The 16,641-nt window shown below is 35.1% G+C and overlaps 1 protein-coding gene across 1 annotated transcript; it reads left to right on the top strand.

The window, feature by feature from the left end:
• Nucleotides 1-398: 398 nt before the first annotated feature.
• On the top strand, nt 399-13,722 carry LOC117336519 (acyl-coenzyme A amino acid N-acyltransferase 1-like). The gene is made up of 7 exons (XM_033897131.1): nt 399-452; nt 2,569-2,905; nt 3,694-3,957; nt 6,227-6,466; nt 9,967-10,085; nt 13,093-13,339; nt 13,622-13,722. The coding sequence occupies exons 1-7, from the start codon at nt 399-401 to the stop codon at nt 13,720-13,722; spliced, it is 1,362 nt and encodes a 453-aa protein (XP_033753022.1).
• Nucleotides 13,723-16,641: the final 2,919 nt, after the last annotated feature.

A 16,641-nucleotide genomic window follows, 5' to 3' on the forward strand; every position in this document is an offset into this window, starting at 1 on the left:
TTCAGACTTTGTACACGATATTTAATCAATCACTGTAGAGACGATAATGCAACATTTTTATTCTGAAATCTGATATCAATGCAATGTCGTCCACTAGCAGTATTTAGGGACGAATCGTCTTTGAACTCTTCGATATACTTTCACGTATATATATATGATTACAGTGGATATTTCAAGAGACCCTTCCTTTTAAAGCCCTACACATTATCATTTGAGAAGTTCGTGTGCCCCTGTGCGTTTTAACAAATTACTCGTAAACATAAAACTAACTATACTTTCCTGTGGCGTATGAATATAAATGTGATCCTACCAGGGTCACCTTACCGTACTCAAAACTTCATATAACTCACCTACAGCCTGATGATCCCTTTTAGGCGCTTTTTATTTACAATCTAAAAATGTCTGTCTGGAGGTCAGCTTTAGGAGCCTGTTTTCGTCGTGCTCATTGTAAGGTAAGTAAAGTATTAAATTCATTGATTACTTTTCACCAATATATCATTAAGTCCATTATTGGATTGATTTGATATTCAGATTTCAACTCTCTTAATTAAGGCTTTTTAATTCCTATGATAGAATATTTTGGGAATATCATATTAAAGTCGGCTGCATACCAAGTAAAACATCGTCGATTCCACAGGATGGACACTCATAGAGTTAGAGAAAACATGGTAAATTTACATTTCAAATTTGAAGGACATAACGAGATAGTCGTGTATGGGCAGAAAAGGCGGCGTTATCCTTATCACCAATTAATTTTAAAATTTCGTTTTACCGATTAAAACCCTTTCTTACTAATTGTATAACGTCACGTTGGTAAAATTATAAAAAGAACTGCTAATTAAACCTGATTAAACCGACTCTCAGTGAATGATCTCGGTATTAAGCGCCGATATGAGGTGATCCTAGCTCGCCTGTGTTCAGATGGGTAGCGCATTTCAGTAAAGCCTTTGTCCAGTTGGCGTTATCACTCCATAATTGTCAACTGAAAGCAGTTCAATGCTTAAATAAGTGGTGATTTCGAATGTGTATATTGTGGAAATGTTTTTGCATCCCGTAGATATTTCCAGAAGGTTATCACTCTATGGCATTATCACTATATAACCTTACCAACCGTAGTTGAGCATTACCATCTCATAAACTGCCATCCGCCGCATTTTTAATGTGTCAAGGGAAGCACACCGCTGTTGCGAAAAAATATCAAATACACATTTTCATTTTGTAAATCTAGACAAACTGTTTATATATATTTTTTTTTCATCATGTTAATTTACATTAGATATTTGTGTTATATTGATTATTCTTGCATTGCTTTCTTTTATCATACAAACCATTTTTATGCGGAACAAAGTGGTAGAGCTGTTAACAGGCTCGTAGCCGAGAATGGTGGGAAACTTGATTTCCGTTAATTATAGGGATTATGTTTTAAAAGGCAAGTGGTGAATGTTAGTATTGGACTACTTTCAGTTGATAATTTTAGGCTGATAATGGTAACTGGACCAAAGGCAAATTTATTATGAAGCGCTAGCGAGGGGTTTTGTAATATGACCAACTAAACCAAGTATATAGAAATTACTTAAGCTTTCAAAATCCGCATACTGACCGTGGCAATTATGTATTGCCGGAAAAGTTTTGTTGCACCTAAAGTATGTACAATTAACACGTTGCGCTATTGGGTAATATGGAATCAAAGATGCTAAAAATAGCTTACAAACATTCATTTGAATTTTTAAGCTAAAGAGGGAACGAATCTACAACGAAGGTATGCTTTGATGATTACAACAGCAAGAATAAGTTTTCTATAGCGTATTTAGTTTAGTTTAACAAACGTATGACGTGTTTCAAATTTTCGCACGCCTTTCGCTGGAAAACAAGCTCATTTCAATCTCAATTCTAAGTGTGCTGTTTTCACATTCGACGGTAAATGACATGTCAATGGTCGACAATATCTATATAAGATAATAGCGAAAGATCGCAACATCAATAGGAAAACTATTCACTTGAGTATGACGTCATCAAAATATCAGCTCATGTTTTCAGTCTATTACATGATAGAAAATACAACGATAATACAAATAACAATCCAAAATAAATTATTGAAATATAAATGATATAGAAGAAAAAGGCAATATACAAGTCGACAAATGTGTAGCATGGTGGCAAACGATCATTGTAATATTCTTGAAATCACATGAATTGCCTTGGCCAACACATTGGACATTTTGATGCCCGAAACAGACACACATTTCAGGTAAAGCTATTTAGTTATCGCTGTCTCTTCATTGAGTTTATGGACTCTCTGAAACCTTCTCACACCTCGTCATGTCTTTGTCTATATCAGAATACGTTAGTTTGTATGTCTATATCAGAATACGTTAGTTTGTAGGGAATAATTCCTGAATACGAAGGGAACAAGACAAGTCTTTTTGAAATGTCCTCTGTCTAATGTTTGACTAAGTATACCGAATATATATGGAGTGTGTCCGAACAGAATTAGAGAAAAAGACCCGTCATCCTTATCCTGAAACGACATTAATAATGTCAAGTAATAACGCAAACTTTTAATTACAGACTCGAAAATCTACCGGAAGTATGTTCCAGGTGTTAGCTCATGAATATAAGCCTAGTCCATGGCTACAAAAGACATTTTTATCACCCTGCATCAAGTCAATGAGATTTTATACGTCATCGAATCCTGATATTGAACTATGTGTAGACAAGTACGAGTGTCTAATGGACGAGGATATCGTTGTCAAGGTCACAGGACTGTATCCAAGCAACAGAGTCATAGTCCTAGCAACGACAGAACATAATGGAAATCTATTCTGGTCACACGGCTTGTTTCGCGCCAATGGCTGTGGTGTTGTAGACCTGAGTACTGATTCACCCATCAGTGGCAGTTATGACGGTATAGTGACAATTTCCTATTGACTATTAACTTACTGATAACATTATCTATTAAAACATTATTTGTCCACATGTTCACGTGTTTATAGGGGCGATACGCTTCATTACCGTTTTTTTTTTCTCTGGCTTTCGTTTCCAAATTTTCCACAAATTTAGCGTATGTCCTTTTAAATTTTGTATACGCTATCTGTATGTATCATAGATATGTTTCTTTTTGTTCAGAAGTATCGGCCTTTGGAATCCCATTGGTCAACTCCTTTTCGAACCGTAACCATTCGGCACTGTATATACGCTCGTTGCATAAACAAATAGTGGGGTTCAATATTAATGCCATAATGTCGGGAAAACGCGTAATTTGCATACAATATTTTCCCTTCCGATACTGAATTCGCATGTTATACTTTACAAATCCTGTAGCGATTTAGCGACTTTTCGCTGTTTTTTGCTTGTTTGATTTTGCTTTTTTAATGGTTGAACCTTTTAGTCTCTTGTGATTCGTCCTAGGAATCTCCGACGGAGGTAATACATAGGGAAGTGAAAAAACTTCCGGATTGTAGAGTGTTTTTTCCTTTGAGTAATTATTTACCCGCTGTAAGCAATAACACATTCTGAGCACAACTGAATTAGACTTTGTTTGAATAGCCAATTTACTCAGTAGTCTCGCTAGATACGTTATATGGTTATGACTGTGCTACTCTCGTAGTAAAAGTTTGCCGATTGCAAAGTATTACAGCTTTTTCGGCCTTTATTTCATGTTTGCTGACTTTCAAATATAATCTTTACATATAGAAGCTGATCCTAGTGGCTTGATTTGGAGCATGGTGGCAGCACCATGGTTACCAGCACACACGAGAATGTTCCAACCCAGAGCTATCAAACCTAGGATAATCACTTTCAGTGTATTCCCAGAGTCTGATAGTCCTTCTGACTACCTCAAAGACAAAACGAAATTACTAGCATCGATTGAACACAAGAGATGGTACAAATCTTCCAACACAAGACGAATTCCAATCGACCATCCACGACTACAAGGCACTGTTTTTCTACCGGAAGGTATTTATTTAACTGCAGGTTTTGTGCACATACACATATACACTACCTGTCCCAATCCCACTTTTCTCCAGTGGACTACATTATGAATATAATGATAATGTGTGCGAGACGAAACGTAGTTCTACTTAGGAAGAATTCAGCAAGGTAAACTACATGTATATACATGGAATCTTTTAAATAACCATTTTATAGTTTAATCACTACTGAGTAGAAACCGCATAATCAAGCGTCATTTTAAACCAATAAATTCGAAGAAATCAACATTAATACCCAATATACAGCCAGCGATACATGACAAATTCAATAAACATACAAGTTGTTGGTAAGAAGTAGACGTTTTTATCTCAAAAATATTCTTGACGACATCTTGCAACGTAATATCCTTATTGCATAAATAAATGCCTTTCAGTAAAAAGAGAGTAACAACTTATTACATTTTGCCTATGAAATACCGAAAACTAGCAAACTAATAAAATATATGTGCCTGGGCTGAGTTAGGTCCCAGGTGGATGACTGGATGACAGGTGGATACATACATACATACATACATACATACAAACATACATACATACATACATACATTGTATAACAATATTCACATTATGTCTTCACAATAATACATTATATACACTTGATAAATTATTATGAATTTACAAAATCAGTCTTACAACATTTTGTCAGACATGCATCAAACCCACATCAAATTTAGACAATTTCATACTTTTACAAGAGTATGTGAAATACATGTTAGCATATGTTAATAGTATAGAATAGCAAGAACTTCCAAAGCCACATCAGGAAATGGGTCGCCATAACTTGAACTATACACCAACAATATAAGTGGAGGGAAAATATAAATCAATAAAACCATGTTGACAATCATGTGACCAACATACTAGTTTGACCCCAAAGACTTATTACTTACCTGTATACCATGCTCACACTCACACATTCCTAGTCACTACAGTTAAACAAACACACAAAGACACACTGTGCATAGTGATTAGATGAATGTGGGGTGCTGGTGAAATTGATGATGATGATGATGTTACTTAATACATGACTTATTACTAAACTTAAATAGAATATAACTATATATATAAATCACCCTGCCACATTTATATTTTCACTGCAGTAAAATATAGGATTTGTAGTTAAGATATAAGGCTTTGCCGGAACTACTTTCCTTTAGTCGCTTCGGCATGAGAGCAGTAATACCAGACGAACTACGTTTACATATCTATATTTCGCTACACTGCTTACATTAATAATGGATTAAATATTGTGTTTCAGGAATTAATAAACACAAACTAGCGTTTATAAGTGTCATTTATTATTTTTGATATATTTCTTAAATGCGAAACTATATTTTGTAGCGTATCAATATTTTAAAATGAGCACTTTTTAATCGATGACTCGATCGGTTGTCATTTCGGCGGATTGGCCCAGCTACTTCCAGTAGACAGTTTTAGAGAAAAAAACAAATAATGAAAATATTTTTTAAGGCATTATTCGAGATGTAATAAAAGGAAATTAAATGGTTAGCCGTTTAATATCAACTATATTTCTCTCGTATGGCAGATTTCACTCGTGCTAAGCGCTCGTAGAAGTATATATATATGTATATAAATCTACTCGTGTAAATATATTTAACTTTAAACGGCAAACCAGTTAACAGTTAATACATTCTATTCAAACTTCAAGAAGCATAGAAAATTGGTATTTAGATCTTTGGACTTTCTGTTAAGGACAAGTTAATCCTTAGTATGTTAAATGTTGTCAGTCAGGTGTACAGAAAATATTTTCTCTTATATCTCGACATGTTGGATAGATTTTGCCCATGTAAGTTAGCCTCGGTTTTCACCACATTTTGTGATCCCTTGGGTGGAATATCCCTATCCTACATACACACATACGAGAGTTGATTGTCATCTTATTCACTGTTAACACAAACTCCAACCAACGTTATCAACATGTTTTACCTTGCTCTTTCTATCTGGGAGGTCATTTAAAGGTTTTATAGAGAAAAAGATATGTATGCGATTTGTAAAGATGCTACATGGAGCGCGTATATGTAATTATAATTGCTATGAAACAAGTAATTTATTTCATCTCGATATACAAATTTGTGCTCGGCCTTTAAATTTCGTATGTTACTGTTGGAGTTTAAAGCGATTATTTCTACTACTTAACGTTCATTTGTTGGTGCTTAATAGATAAACTTTAATGCATTGTGTGTCATTTTATGCCTTTATGATGACTTGTATAGGCTGTCATGATGATGGCATCTTTAGATATCGCATACATTACGTAACCACAGGGCCTGGTCCATTCCCGGGGGTCATCGACATGTACGGTGGTCTTGTGACGATCGTGGAGGGACGGGCGGCTCTCCTCGCATCCCAGGGCTTCGCCACGCTTTGCCTGTCTTACGTCCACGCGGAGGGTCTACCGCAGTCTCTACTACATATCGAACTCGGCTATTTCGAGGTGATTATGACTCAGAACGGTATTTGTTACTTACAATGTTTGATTATCTCAATTTATTGAAATTTTTGTTGTTGTTAAAACAGGTCTCTTTGATGTAAAAGAACAGCGTGTGTTCTTGATAATTCATGTACTAGGTCGTATATTTATAACTTGGAAGCACAGTTGCTCACCTGATCATTAAGTTGTAGTTGAATGTTTTCATGAATGTTAATTTCCTTTGAAAAACATGGTTAATATTTAATATACATGAAGTATATTTGGTATACAAGAAGTATATTTGGTATATAGGAAGCAGAGAGATGGTTCACTAGTTTACCAGAAGTCCGTTCAGAAGGTCTTGGTGTAATAGCTTTGTGTCTTGGTGGGGGCATGGCACTGTGGATGGCGCAAAACATCCCGAACGTATGTATACTTTTTATTTAAGGATTGAAGTGTATTTCTGGAAGTATTACCATAGGATCAAATTTAGCATGGCATGGCATGGCATGGCATTTATATTTTTAAGAACGGTCGATTCCATAGATCGATACTATACCGTACTTTATCCTTTGATAAAAACTGATTGATCCTAAACGTTACTGTCCATAGTTTAGGTATTACACTTCAACGTTTGCTCTTAAGTAAATTTGGTTTCAATAGGTTTCTAGCACAGCCGATACATGATGTTTTCCACTAAAGGATACATTTTTTTTATTTTCCCTGCTAATTTGATATGGTGTTACTAAAATTAATTCTAAGCATACAGTGATTTGAAATGTAAACGAAAACACGTGATTTACCTTCCGGGAAAAAGGACACATCCCCCATCTTTTAAGTCAGATATTCCAGCAGACGATAAAGCAATATTATTGGAGAATATACGGAAGAAAAACTTATTAGACCAGTAATAACATTAATAATTTGGATGTTTTGATTGAAGAAAGGAAACTTTTCAAGCATTACAAAAATGCGCCAGAAGCGAAACTGCGTGCTGCAAAGGGGCAAATGAATACAACGTTCTTTGTAACTACTCAGTACTCAGTAACAAGACTTATGGACTTATTGAAATTGCGATGGATGATGCCAAGCGGTTTTAAGGAAAATATCAACACGTGAAGGGCATGTGGGTGGTTTGATTTAATCCTCACATGAAAATCGAACGTACTTTACTTTCTTGTGGTCGTCCTCAACATGTCGACCAACGGGACAGGACCGAATTTCTGCAGCGGGATACTGCATTCTCAACATGAATGATTTTGCAATGGATCTGAAATTAGTTTGTGCTTTATCAAGGAACAAAAGAAAGTTTCTCTCCGCCAATAATGACTTTGTTAAGCATTGATATGCTGAATCCATGAATGTTGCTCTTCTAGAAGGAATTCATCCAGCTATGATGATTTGTAGGAATATGAATATTATATTGTTATTGTCGCGAATATTCGTCGAGCAAAGTCACCAGTGTAGCGTCACTAGTAGTAGGGGACAAAAATCACAGAGTTCTAGACTCACATAAGTAAGGTGCATGAAGCAGTTGCACAAGCTATGAGAACATTGGTACTGAGAGGATATATTATCACTTTGAAAGTCAAAAGAATAGATACACACGACTGATATAGATCCCATCATAAACTGGTTAATTGGTGAATGATCATTCATTCGCCCAAATTCAGAATGGTAAATAGCAGGGTATTAAGAATATAAAATGTCTTTGCCGTGCCATCTGGAACATAGGAAAAGGAGGAAAGAACAACTCCATGACAAAGTCGTACCCATCATTTTCACTAGACTATGCGAAACTGTGACGGTGAGGCCAATGTTCTGATAAAGCTACTAGACAATAAATTGGCACTTTATGTCAACAGTAATACATTCTTCACGATTTCCAAAATACCAAACTATGAGCCGTTAAAGCATATCATAACTGATCCAGTAGAAGAAAAAGACTTCTCCATGGAGTTTTTCAAAATTCAACATTTCACAAGTTTGGATTGAAAATGTTAATACAACTATTTCATATTTATGCCGTACGCTCATTCCTCAAGAAGACAAGCTGGTAAAACGATTTACACAAAACAAGGATTTATACCCGTGCAAACATTTGGAATAGATCTGTGCAATTTACAGTCGGAGAAGTAATATATTTATTGCTTGATGGTATTTACCTATGTCTTGTCGGATATACTATTTATAGTAGCCACTAGGCATTGTAATACAAATATATATAATGGATTTTGTTCGTGCTTTCATATGCCTTAATCCAGATCAGAGCAGTCGTCAACACAAACGGTATACCATATACTTCCGGGTTTTGGACACATAATGGAAAGGATATTGGATATAAAGCAAGGTTATAAAGTTGGGCTCAATTTAGCAGAATTTTGTTTTGTAAATTATGTACATTGTGTATCTAGGTGTTATTTTCAAAATAATATATATCTTTAAATATGGATATCAAAACATCGAAGAATAGTTTAGCACTGGTATTAAATTTCTGCCTTAGTTTATACATGTATTTTTCAGACTACTCAAAAGCTTTTAAACAAGACTTAAAGAAATATTAGTATACAAACCTACACCTTGTTTTCATTATGCATTTATGGTCCTGGTTGCTGTGTAATATGCAGGTTAATATACTCTAAGGTATCATTCTTCCACAGGGCTTGTCCGACGGAGATATGACACCCAGGGTAAATTAACCTTCATACGACCCTACAACCTCAGTTATACATTTTTCATTATACTGAAAAACAATCGTAAATGATGACATTAAAAAGGAATCAAGAAAAAATTTATGTTTGTATTTTGTTTCAAACCCTGTGATCTAAGTCGCTCGATGGATACGATTTTAAGTTCAGGTATTAACATCACATATTCATTTTACGTCAGAAACTCTATGAAACAGTTTACCTATACTCTTGTTTTCTATTCTACTTCTTCGATTGCAAGAAAACGTTTGTGTTTTTGTTCGTCTTAATGAGTATATAACCCTGTCACACGTTGCGTTTCAACTAATCAAGGGCATTGTCTAAAAAAACAAAACTTCTTGCCATGGAGCTAAACATTGGTGAATATTCAATCATGTAAAGCCAGAATGATTTTCCTGAAACACGCTTTTCTTCAACTTCTTTTAAAGTTTTACCGTTGTGAATAGGTGAATAGCTTAAACATTCCTGAAATAATCCTGCGATTGTTAACAATGTATTGTTATTTTTGTTCTATCCATCGCATATTACACCAGTGGGATTTTGTTGATATTACCAGAAATGATCCTGACATTGTCTTAATTAAGTGTTGTTAAACCGATCCGAATTCTTGCCGGCTGCCATTTTGTAACATAGTTGTCGTAAAGAAAACATTTTAAGCTATTAGATTTCGATAAAACCTACTATCAATTAAAAGGCTCTGACCGCGCGTTGTTATTTTTTCGGGAGGCTATACAGTATTGCACAATTGCTCGAAGTTGAAGGTTTTTGAATACACTATACTGCTACTGAATACGGATGCCACACTAAAACTAGGCTCTATATTGTCTGATTACAGTTACGATACATATGCCTCTTGTTTCTTTTTCAAGGATTGAGGAGACAGGAATCCAACTCAATGAGGAAGGTGTATCTATCAGGGACTTGTTCGTGGTCCCTGACAAAGCCTATTTTAAGGTAAGTGCTAGTTAAATAAAAGATGGTGACACTGAGAACCTAATACAATCTATCACACGTGTATATTGTAGAAAAAATAGGAATACATGTATTTAAAGTATAGCACTAAGGCCTTTTGTTTAAATATCCTATCTTGGGTGTTGAAAGGACACCCTTTTATCTCCTCCACACTATCCTGTCGCTGGAAACTGTTAAAGTGAACCGAATATATCAGGCTATCTTAAATAGAGCATGCAATCTGCGATGAATGTACCAATATTCAAAAGAATATTATCATAATTACATTTGTTTATTATCATAATTATTAATTGTTATTATCATAATTACATTAGTTTCGTTTTCAATCAGCAACCATTTAGGACAACACCACTGTAACCGTAATGACCTTAGTTGTATATGTTGATGGGCTTAGTGTGACCAAACCAAGACATAAACAAATTTAGAAAATAAACGTAGACCCTTCTAACAACAGAAGACAAATAATGCCAGTAATTTCGGGGAAAATAAGCATCATTATAAAATCATAAAAGCTGTTAAAAGTGCTTGTTGACTGGGTGCTCCTAAAATGGATTGATTATGAATTACCTACCCTTGATATTGACCAACAGTGTGAAATATGACAAGCAATATCTGATTGTTTAAATATTATATTATCGTGGATTCAAATATGCATTTTAATGTATCTGTTTACTTTTGATTGTGCTGTGTTTAAAAGAATACAATGAATATTTACAATAGCTTCATAAACCAAGTACAAGTGTTTCTTGCATTCATCGTGTGATTGTTAAACAGCACAACAAATTTTACCCTTGGATTGCGGTTCCATGTCAACATGCAATAGCACATATTGTCATAGAATGTGTATTTTGTTCTAATACTGATGCGGAATTCGCCATGATGAGCTTTTCCAAATATATCTGATGACAATAATTATCATGTTTCTATAATAAATTGTCATCTTGTATAAGATGGCATTTTCAATTCAACATTGGTTTTAGCTTTGTGTGGAGCATGCATACATGCAGGCTATACAAACAGCTGATTTTATTCTAAACACATTAATTTCCCTTTGTAATTTTATTTTGTTTGGGTTATGTCACTCTAGGAGTCTTTGTTTCTCGTCGGGGGCCCCAGAGCATACAGCAGTTGCTGGTCGCTGATTGTCTGTTTACTTTTCTTCACTTAGGAAACAAAATTTCATCATCGCCATCTTGTTTCAACGCATCTTGCTCTAAATCTTAAAATTAAACTACTTAAAAGCCCATCATCATTCCACCCTTATATAAGTAATACGGTTTTGATAGTGTGTTTTTGTTTTGTTTTTGTTTTTATTTTAATTAGTAGATTTTCCAGGCGTATTTCTGTTGAATACCCACCGAAGGAAGTAAATTGTCATAGAAATTGCACTGTGTTTTAATACTGATACGGAATTAGCCATCTGATGATGAGCTTTTCAAAGTATTTCAGATGATAATAATTATTCTGTTTCTAGAATAAATTGTCTCCTTGTATAAAATAGTCTTTTCAATTCAATCGCTGGTTTTAGTTTTATGTGGAGCATGTATAAATATATTTATATCTCCACTTCTCCATCTATTTAAAAAGGATCAGCGGATCAAAACACCCGGTTATTGGTGTGTTTATGACGTCGTCTCTTTGTGACGTTACGAAACGTCACCTAGATGGCTCCATTTTGAAAGGACTTATCAACGCAATTTTAGCGTTTTCTCCTGTTACCTGATAATCTCTGTGCAGAGAGCTAATGACAAGTAAGTATTTGGTCAACCACTGATGATTGCAGAAAAGGAATAGATGCATATTTGACTTCTCCACAAGGCAGGCTTACAACAAATGGCTGAAGCGTTCAGCTCCAATAGAACATTCAGCAACGCAACTACTAACTCTGTGTCATTACACACTGTGATTGACAACCATAGTTAATCCGAAACGGGAATTGTGGATTGTGAATATATTAATTAAAAACGTGAAATATATCTAACAGAAATGTTGAATTGTTTGTTTTTAATTGTGTTAACAATATTGGTGTCTTTACGTAGATTCACTGGATTTCTATTATCCTAGCAACCACAGCAGCGGTAGTAATCAACGTCGCAACACTTTCTGACTACCGTATACGCAGTGATAATGTGGTACAATCCTTAAATATCTAAAATGACATCTGTTATTTTGACAGTTCAATGTTGTAGTGTTGACGCATGAAAATTTAAATATCTAAACAGATATGAAAATTTGAAGTAAGGAATGGTATTCAACTCCATGAACTCTACCAAATGTACACGGTTGTGATTATAGAAGATGATCTCTGTAGATAAATAATTCGGTTACTCCTATGTTTGTAGATCATTATTATACATTTCCTGCTTTGACATACATCAAGGTAGTCATTTTACTTGTGCCTGACCTGATGTCAAGTACAGTTTAAACTCGTATTGTGATATTAGTCAGGTCAAACGTTTTTGTTAGTTCATTCAATATAACCTTTTAACGTAAATATTTGTTCTACATGCAGTAAATAAGGATTATTTGTGACCGACGTGAGCGTGCAAATATTTAACACTCCAAGTTATAACTTGGTATTTAGATGAGATATTTCGAACACACCGTTTTCTGGCTCGGCAATCATGTAATGTTTTTTTAAATTTTTGTATGAACATTCTGAAATAACCCAAATCAAACCCAAGTCAACAGGAGAGTTACTAAGTATTGTCTTTTTAATGTAATGAGGACTTGCCAGTACCACCAGCGTGGCTCTGTTCCGCTTTTTCTGTGTGGCACTCTTAAGAAACATCAGCCGAGGTAAACAATGTTTTAAAACTCATAAACAGATATTCATCGAATATATTTTACGGTATATGTCAAAGCTTTTTCAATATTCATAAGAAGACATTACAGTGTAATAGGTATCATTACTACAGTTAATGTCACTTTATAAATAAATAACATAGCTATAACAAACTGCTAATAACAAGAATAATGACTGTTGTAGCCTTGGATACACGGCGCCCACCTCCTAACAATTCTGGGGAGCGATGATCTCATGTTCGCTGTGGACCATACTATTCATCTTTACAAGGATATGCCACAAAATTATTACAGTAAGAAGGCTACGCTTGTGATATATCCCGGTGCAGGGCATATGATAGAAACACCAAACACCCCCTTGACGCGAGTCTTAGATGCATTTGATCATTTACAGCAGGGGATTAATCTACAAAGTTGGAAACACGAACAAAGTGAGTTATTCTTTTTCATATAGTTCAATAAATCATTGATACAATTGTCATCTAAAAGTTTATTGTTAACCCATTGCCTTAGAAAGACCATTTTTACTAATAAATTAAACATGTTCTTGCAATTGCTTAGATGCTCAGTCTGATGTTTTGTGTTCACAGTATATCACAGTGTATCACATATATAAGCATTGCCAATTGCCGGTAAATGAAATGCCATTAATTATTAATATCCCAGAATTCACTTCACAATTAGGTTTTATCAATTTTCGTTCAATGGTTTAGATAACCTCTTGCTCTGTGGAGGATATCCGAAGGAACACGCAGCGGCACAACGGGACGCCTGGCAACGATCACTCAACTTCCTCAGGAAACATCTGCGGTGAAGGAAGGACCAGCATATCCATAGTTATTCCTCAAGATCATCGTATCGTATTAGTCATAAGGACTTTCTATATGAACAAAATCATATATCTACGTTTGCGATGAAGTGTTTCGTGTACTACCTCTGTCCTGCAAGTAAGGCGTTAGAATTATATTTGCTGTCATCATTGCATGCTCGCAATATGTAGCTTTATTTGGTATCTTATCTTTCCCCTCCCTTTAAAGCAAATGTCTTTTTCCTAATGTTTTCCCTGGCACTGGCTCCTTTGAAACTGAATTATTAGAGAAAGCTCAAAGGGAAGCTGCCCGTATCATAACAGGCTTTCTTTCGCATGCACGTATAGAAGATCTACATTTTGAAACTGGTTTAGATACTCTTTCAAATCGTCGAAAACTTTTATAGAAAATACAAAATAAGGTTTCTTCGGACTGATCTCCTTTCAGCTACTTTGCAGAAAAAAACCCGATACGCTTTTAGAAATAACAGTAATTCTCGAGTTCCTCCTTTTGGGCGTTCTCAAACAAATCTCTCGTTTATACCTGCCACTATTCGTAGCTGGATCGCGTTTGATCTATCTGTACGATCGTTGTCTTCCCTGAATTTGTTCAAAAACTCTATAAACTCAAATGTACAACTATCTCCACCTACCTACTACAGTTATGGTGAAAAAAGGTTAAACGTTTTGCATGCTAGATTGAGGAACAAATGAAGTGTTCTCAAATATCATCTGTATCAAGTAAATCTTGTTAATGATCCGTTTTGCACCTGTGGACATCCTTGCGAAAATGCCTTTCAACCTTTCTTTAAATGCAAATTGTATGAATTTGAAAGATCCAATAAGTTTCAAAGTTTAAATGCCTTAGGTTTGATTTTTGATTTAGAACTTCTCTTGTTTGGAAATTCAGATATTTCTCTCTTGTGTTCTGACGTGTGAAAAACTACAGCAAATCCAGTAATAGATTTTGATGTGTATTCACGTACTCTTTCTTGCGAACCTGAGTCTAAAAAGCGGGTGAGTCATGCGTGAAGGCTCCTCCTTTCCCATGTGTCTTTTCAGTATCGTACGTGCCATAAAACCATAATAAATAAAATCAAAACACCCCCCCCCCCCCCCCCCCCCCCCCAATATTAAATATTACGATATTGTTTTGAAATCGCGTTTTTTTTTTTGCATGTTTAGTCGAATTAAATATTTTAGGACATCCTTGAATCTATACCCTTATTTGATTATTGTTTGCGCGCTTGTTTATTTACTGAAAGAGCTTCGTTAAAATCATGGTTAATCAGTATGTTCACTATATACTTTAGCATAGTATTGCTTTTTATATATTTTTAGCTCACCTGAGCCAAAGGCTCATGTGACCTTTTGCTATGGGGTATTGTCCGGCGTCTGTCGTGCGTCGTGCGTCGTGCGTCGTCCGTTAACTTTTTTTAACCGAGAGTGTTGAAATTCGCATTGAATGATTAGTTAGAAGGTACTGACTAGATATTTGTATGTATTAAGTGAAAATAAAATTCAAGATGGCTGCCATGATCGCCATCTTTGAAATTCTGTTTTCCTTATAACTCCAATATTATTTGCTCCATAGTAAGAAGACTTTCTAGGAATATTCTAGTGACATTTCTGAACAAGAGGTGTTGTTTCAAAATTCATTGAAATTACAAGACGGCCACCACAGCACTTATCTCCTGATGAGCTATGGAAAAGTTCTTAAATTTTTGCATGTGGACAAGATAACTAATGACTGGTACATCGTTTAGAGTTGATTTTCAATAACAAGGTCCAGATAGTGATGATAAAGAGACGAGTTTAATTTGGGGTACTTATAATGAGTGGCTGATTTTTAATTGATTTAATTGTATGGTTTGTACCTGTCTGTATATACACTCTATACATCTTCAGTGTGAACATTGCTGGTAGGGGTCCCAAATGGGGGAACTGGCAGCTGACTAGCTTGGTTGCTAGCAGCACCCACACCCACTTGAGAAACAATCGCATATAGTGTAGTACACAATCAAGGGGATGAGACATTCTGGAATTTTTATTTTAAAGAAAAGGACCACGATCAGGTTCAATGTATCAATCAGTTTTCAAAAAGGTAAGTTCTGTCTATTGAAATTTTTGAGCAAAAGTAATCTTTATTGTTTTGATTTTGTAAAAAAAAACTATGTATGCTTCTTGATAATGGATAACTATACTATGTATATATAGGCATCAATTATACCGGGTGTTCGCCTCAATGCTGTGCAGTAATAGGTGTCTTTACTTGAATGATATAGTACTCAGTTCTGTAGAACATCTCTTTGTGTAAGATAACCATGCTTTTGTATTATCTACTATTTGTTACCAGTTAGTTTTGATGCCAAAACCGGTAAGCTTAATCTCTGGATGAAACCATGGTATTGCTGGTTTAGGGTCACACAGGAAAACAATAAAATTAATTAGATAAAGGGCAGCAGAGGTCTAGGAATGGAGCCCTATCTCCAGAGCTATTACTTAGTGATGAAATCTGTCCAGTTACCCAGTGCTTTAAATCATTGATAACTAGCTGTTGACAAATGTGTTTTGGGTGACAAATGTGTTTTGGGTGACAAATGTGTTTTGGGTGACAAATGTGTTTTGGGTATTAAGTGTACCTTGTGTAAATACGGTAAATATCAGAAAACTTCTGATAATTCAAATCAAATTTGGAGAGAGTCTATAGGTTTCTTATTGATTATACATATTCATATATATTATGTAGTGATAATGTGCAAGTGGAAAGCATGTCACATTGATACTATTGATGACCAATTCAACCTGTGACCTTTGGTGACTTATATATCACTCTTCCCATTGTTCTATGTTGTAACTTGTGCAAATGAATAGTAAGACAACATTTAGGAAGCATGCTGATAACAAATATCACAAAATTAGGTC

The sequence above is a fragment of the Pecten maximus genome, chromosome 10, assembly GCF_902652985.1.
Source record: "Pecten maximus chromosome 10, xPecMax1.1, whole genome shotgun sequence".
NCBI lineage: Eukaryota > Metazoa > Mollusca > Bivalvia > Pectinida > Pectinidae > Pecten > Pecten maximus.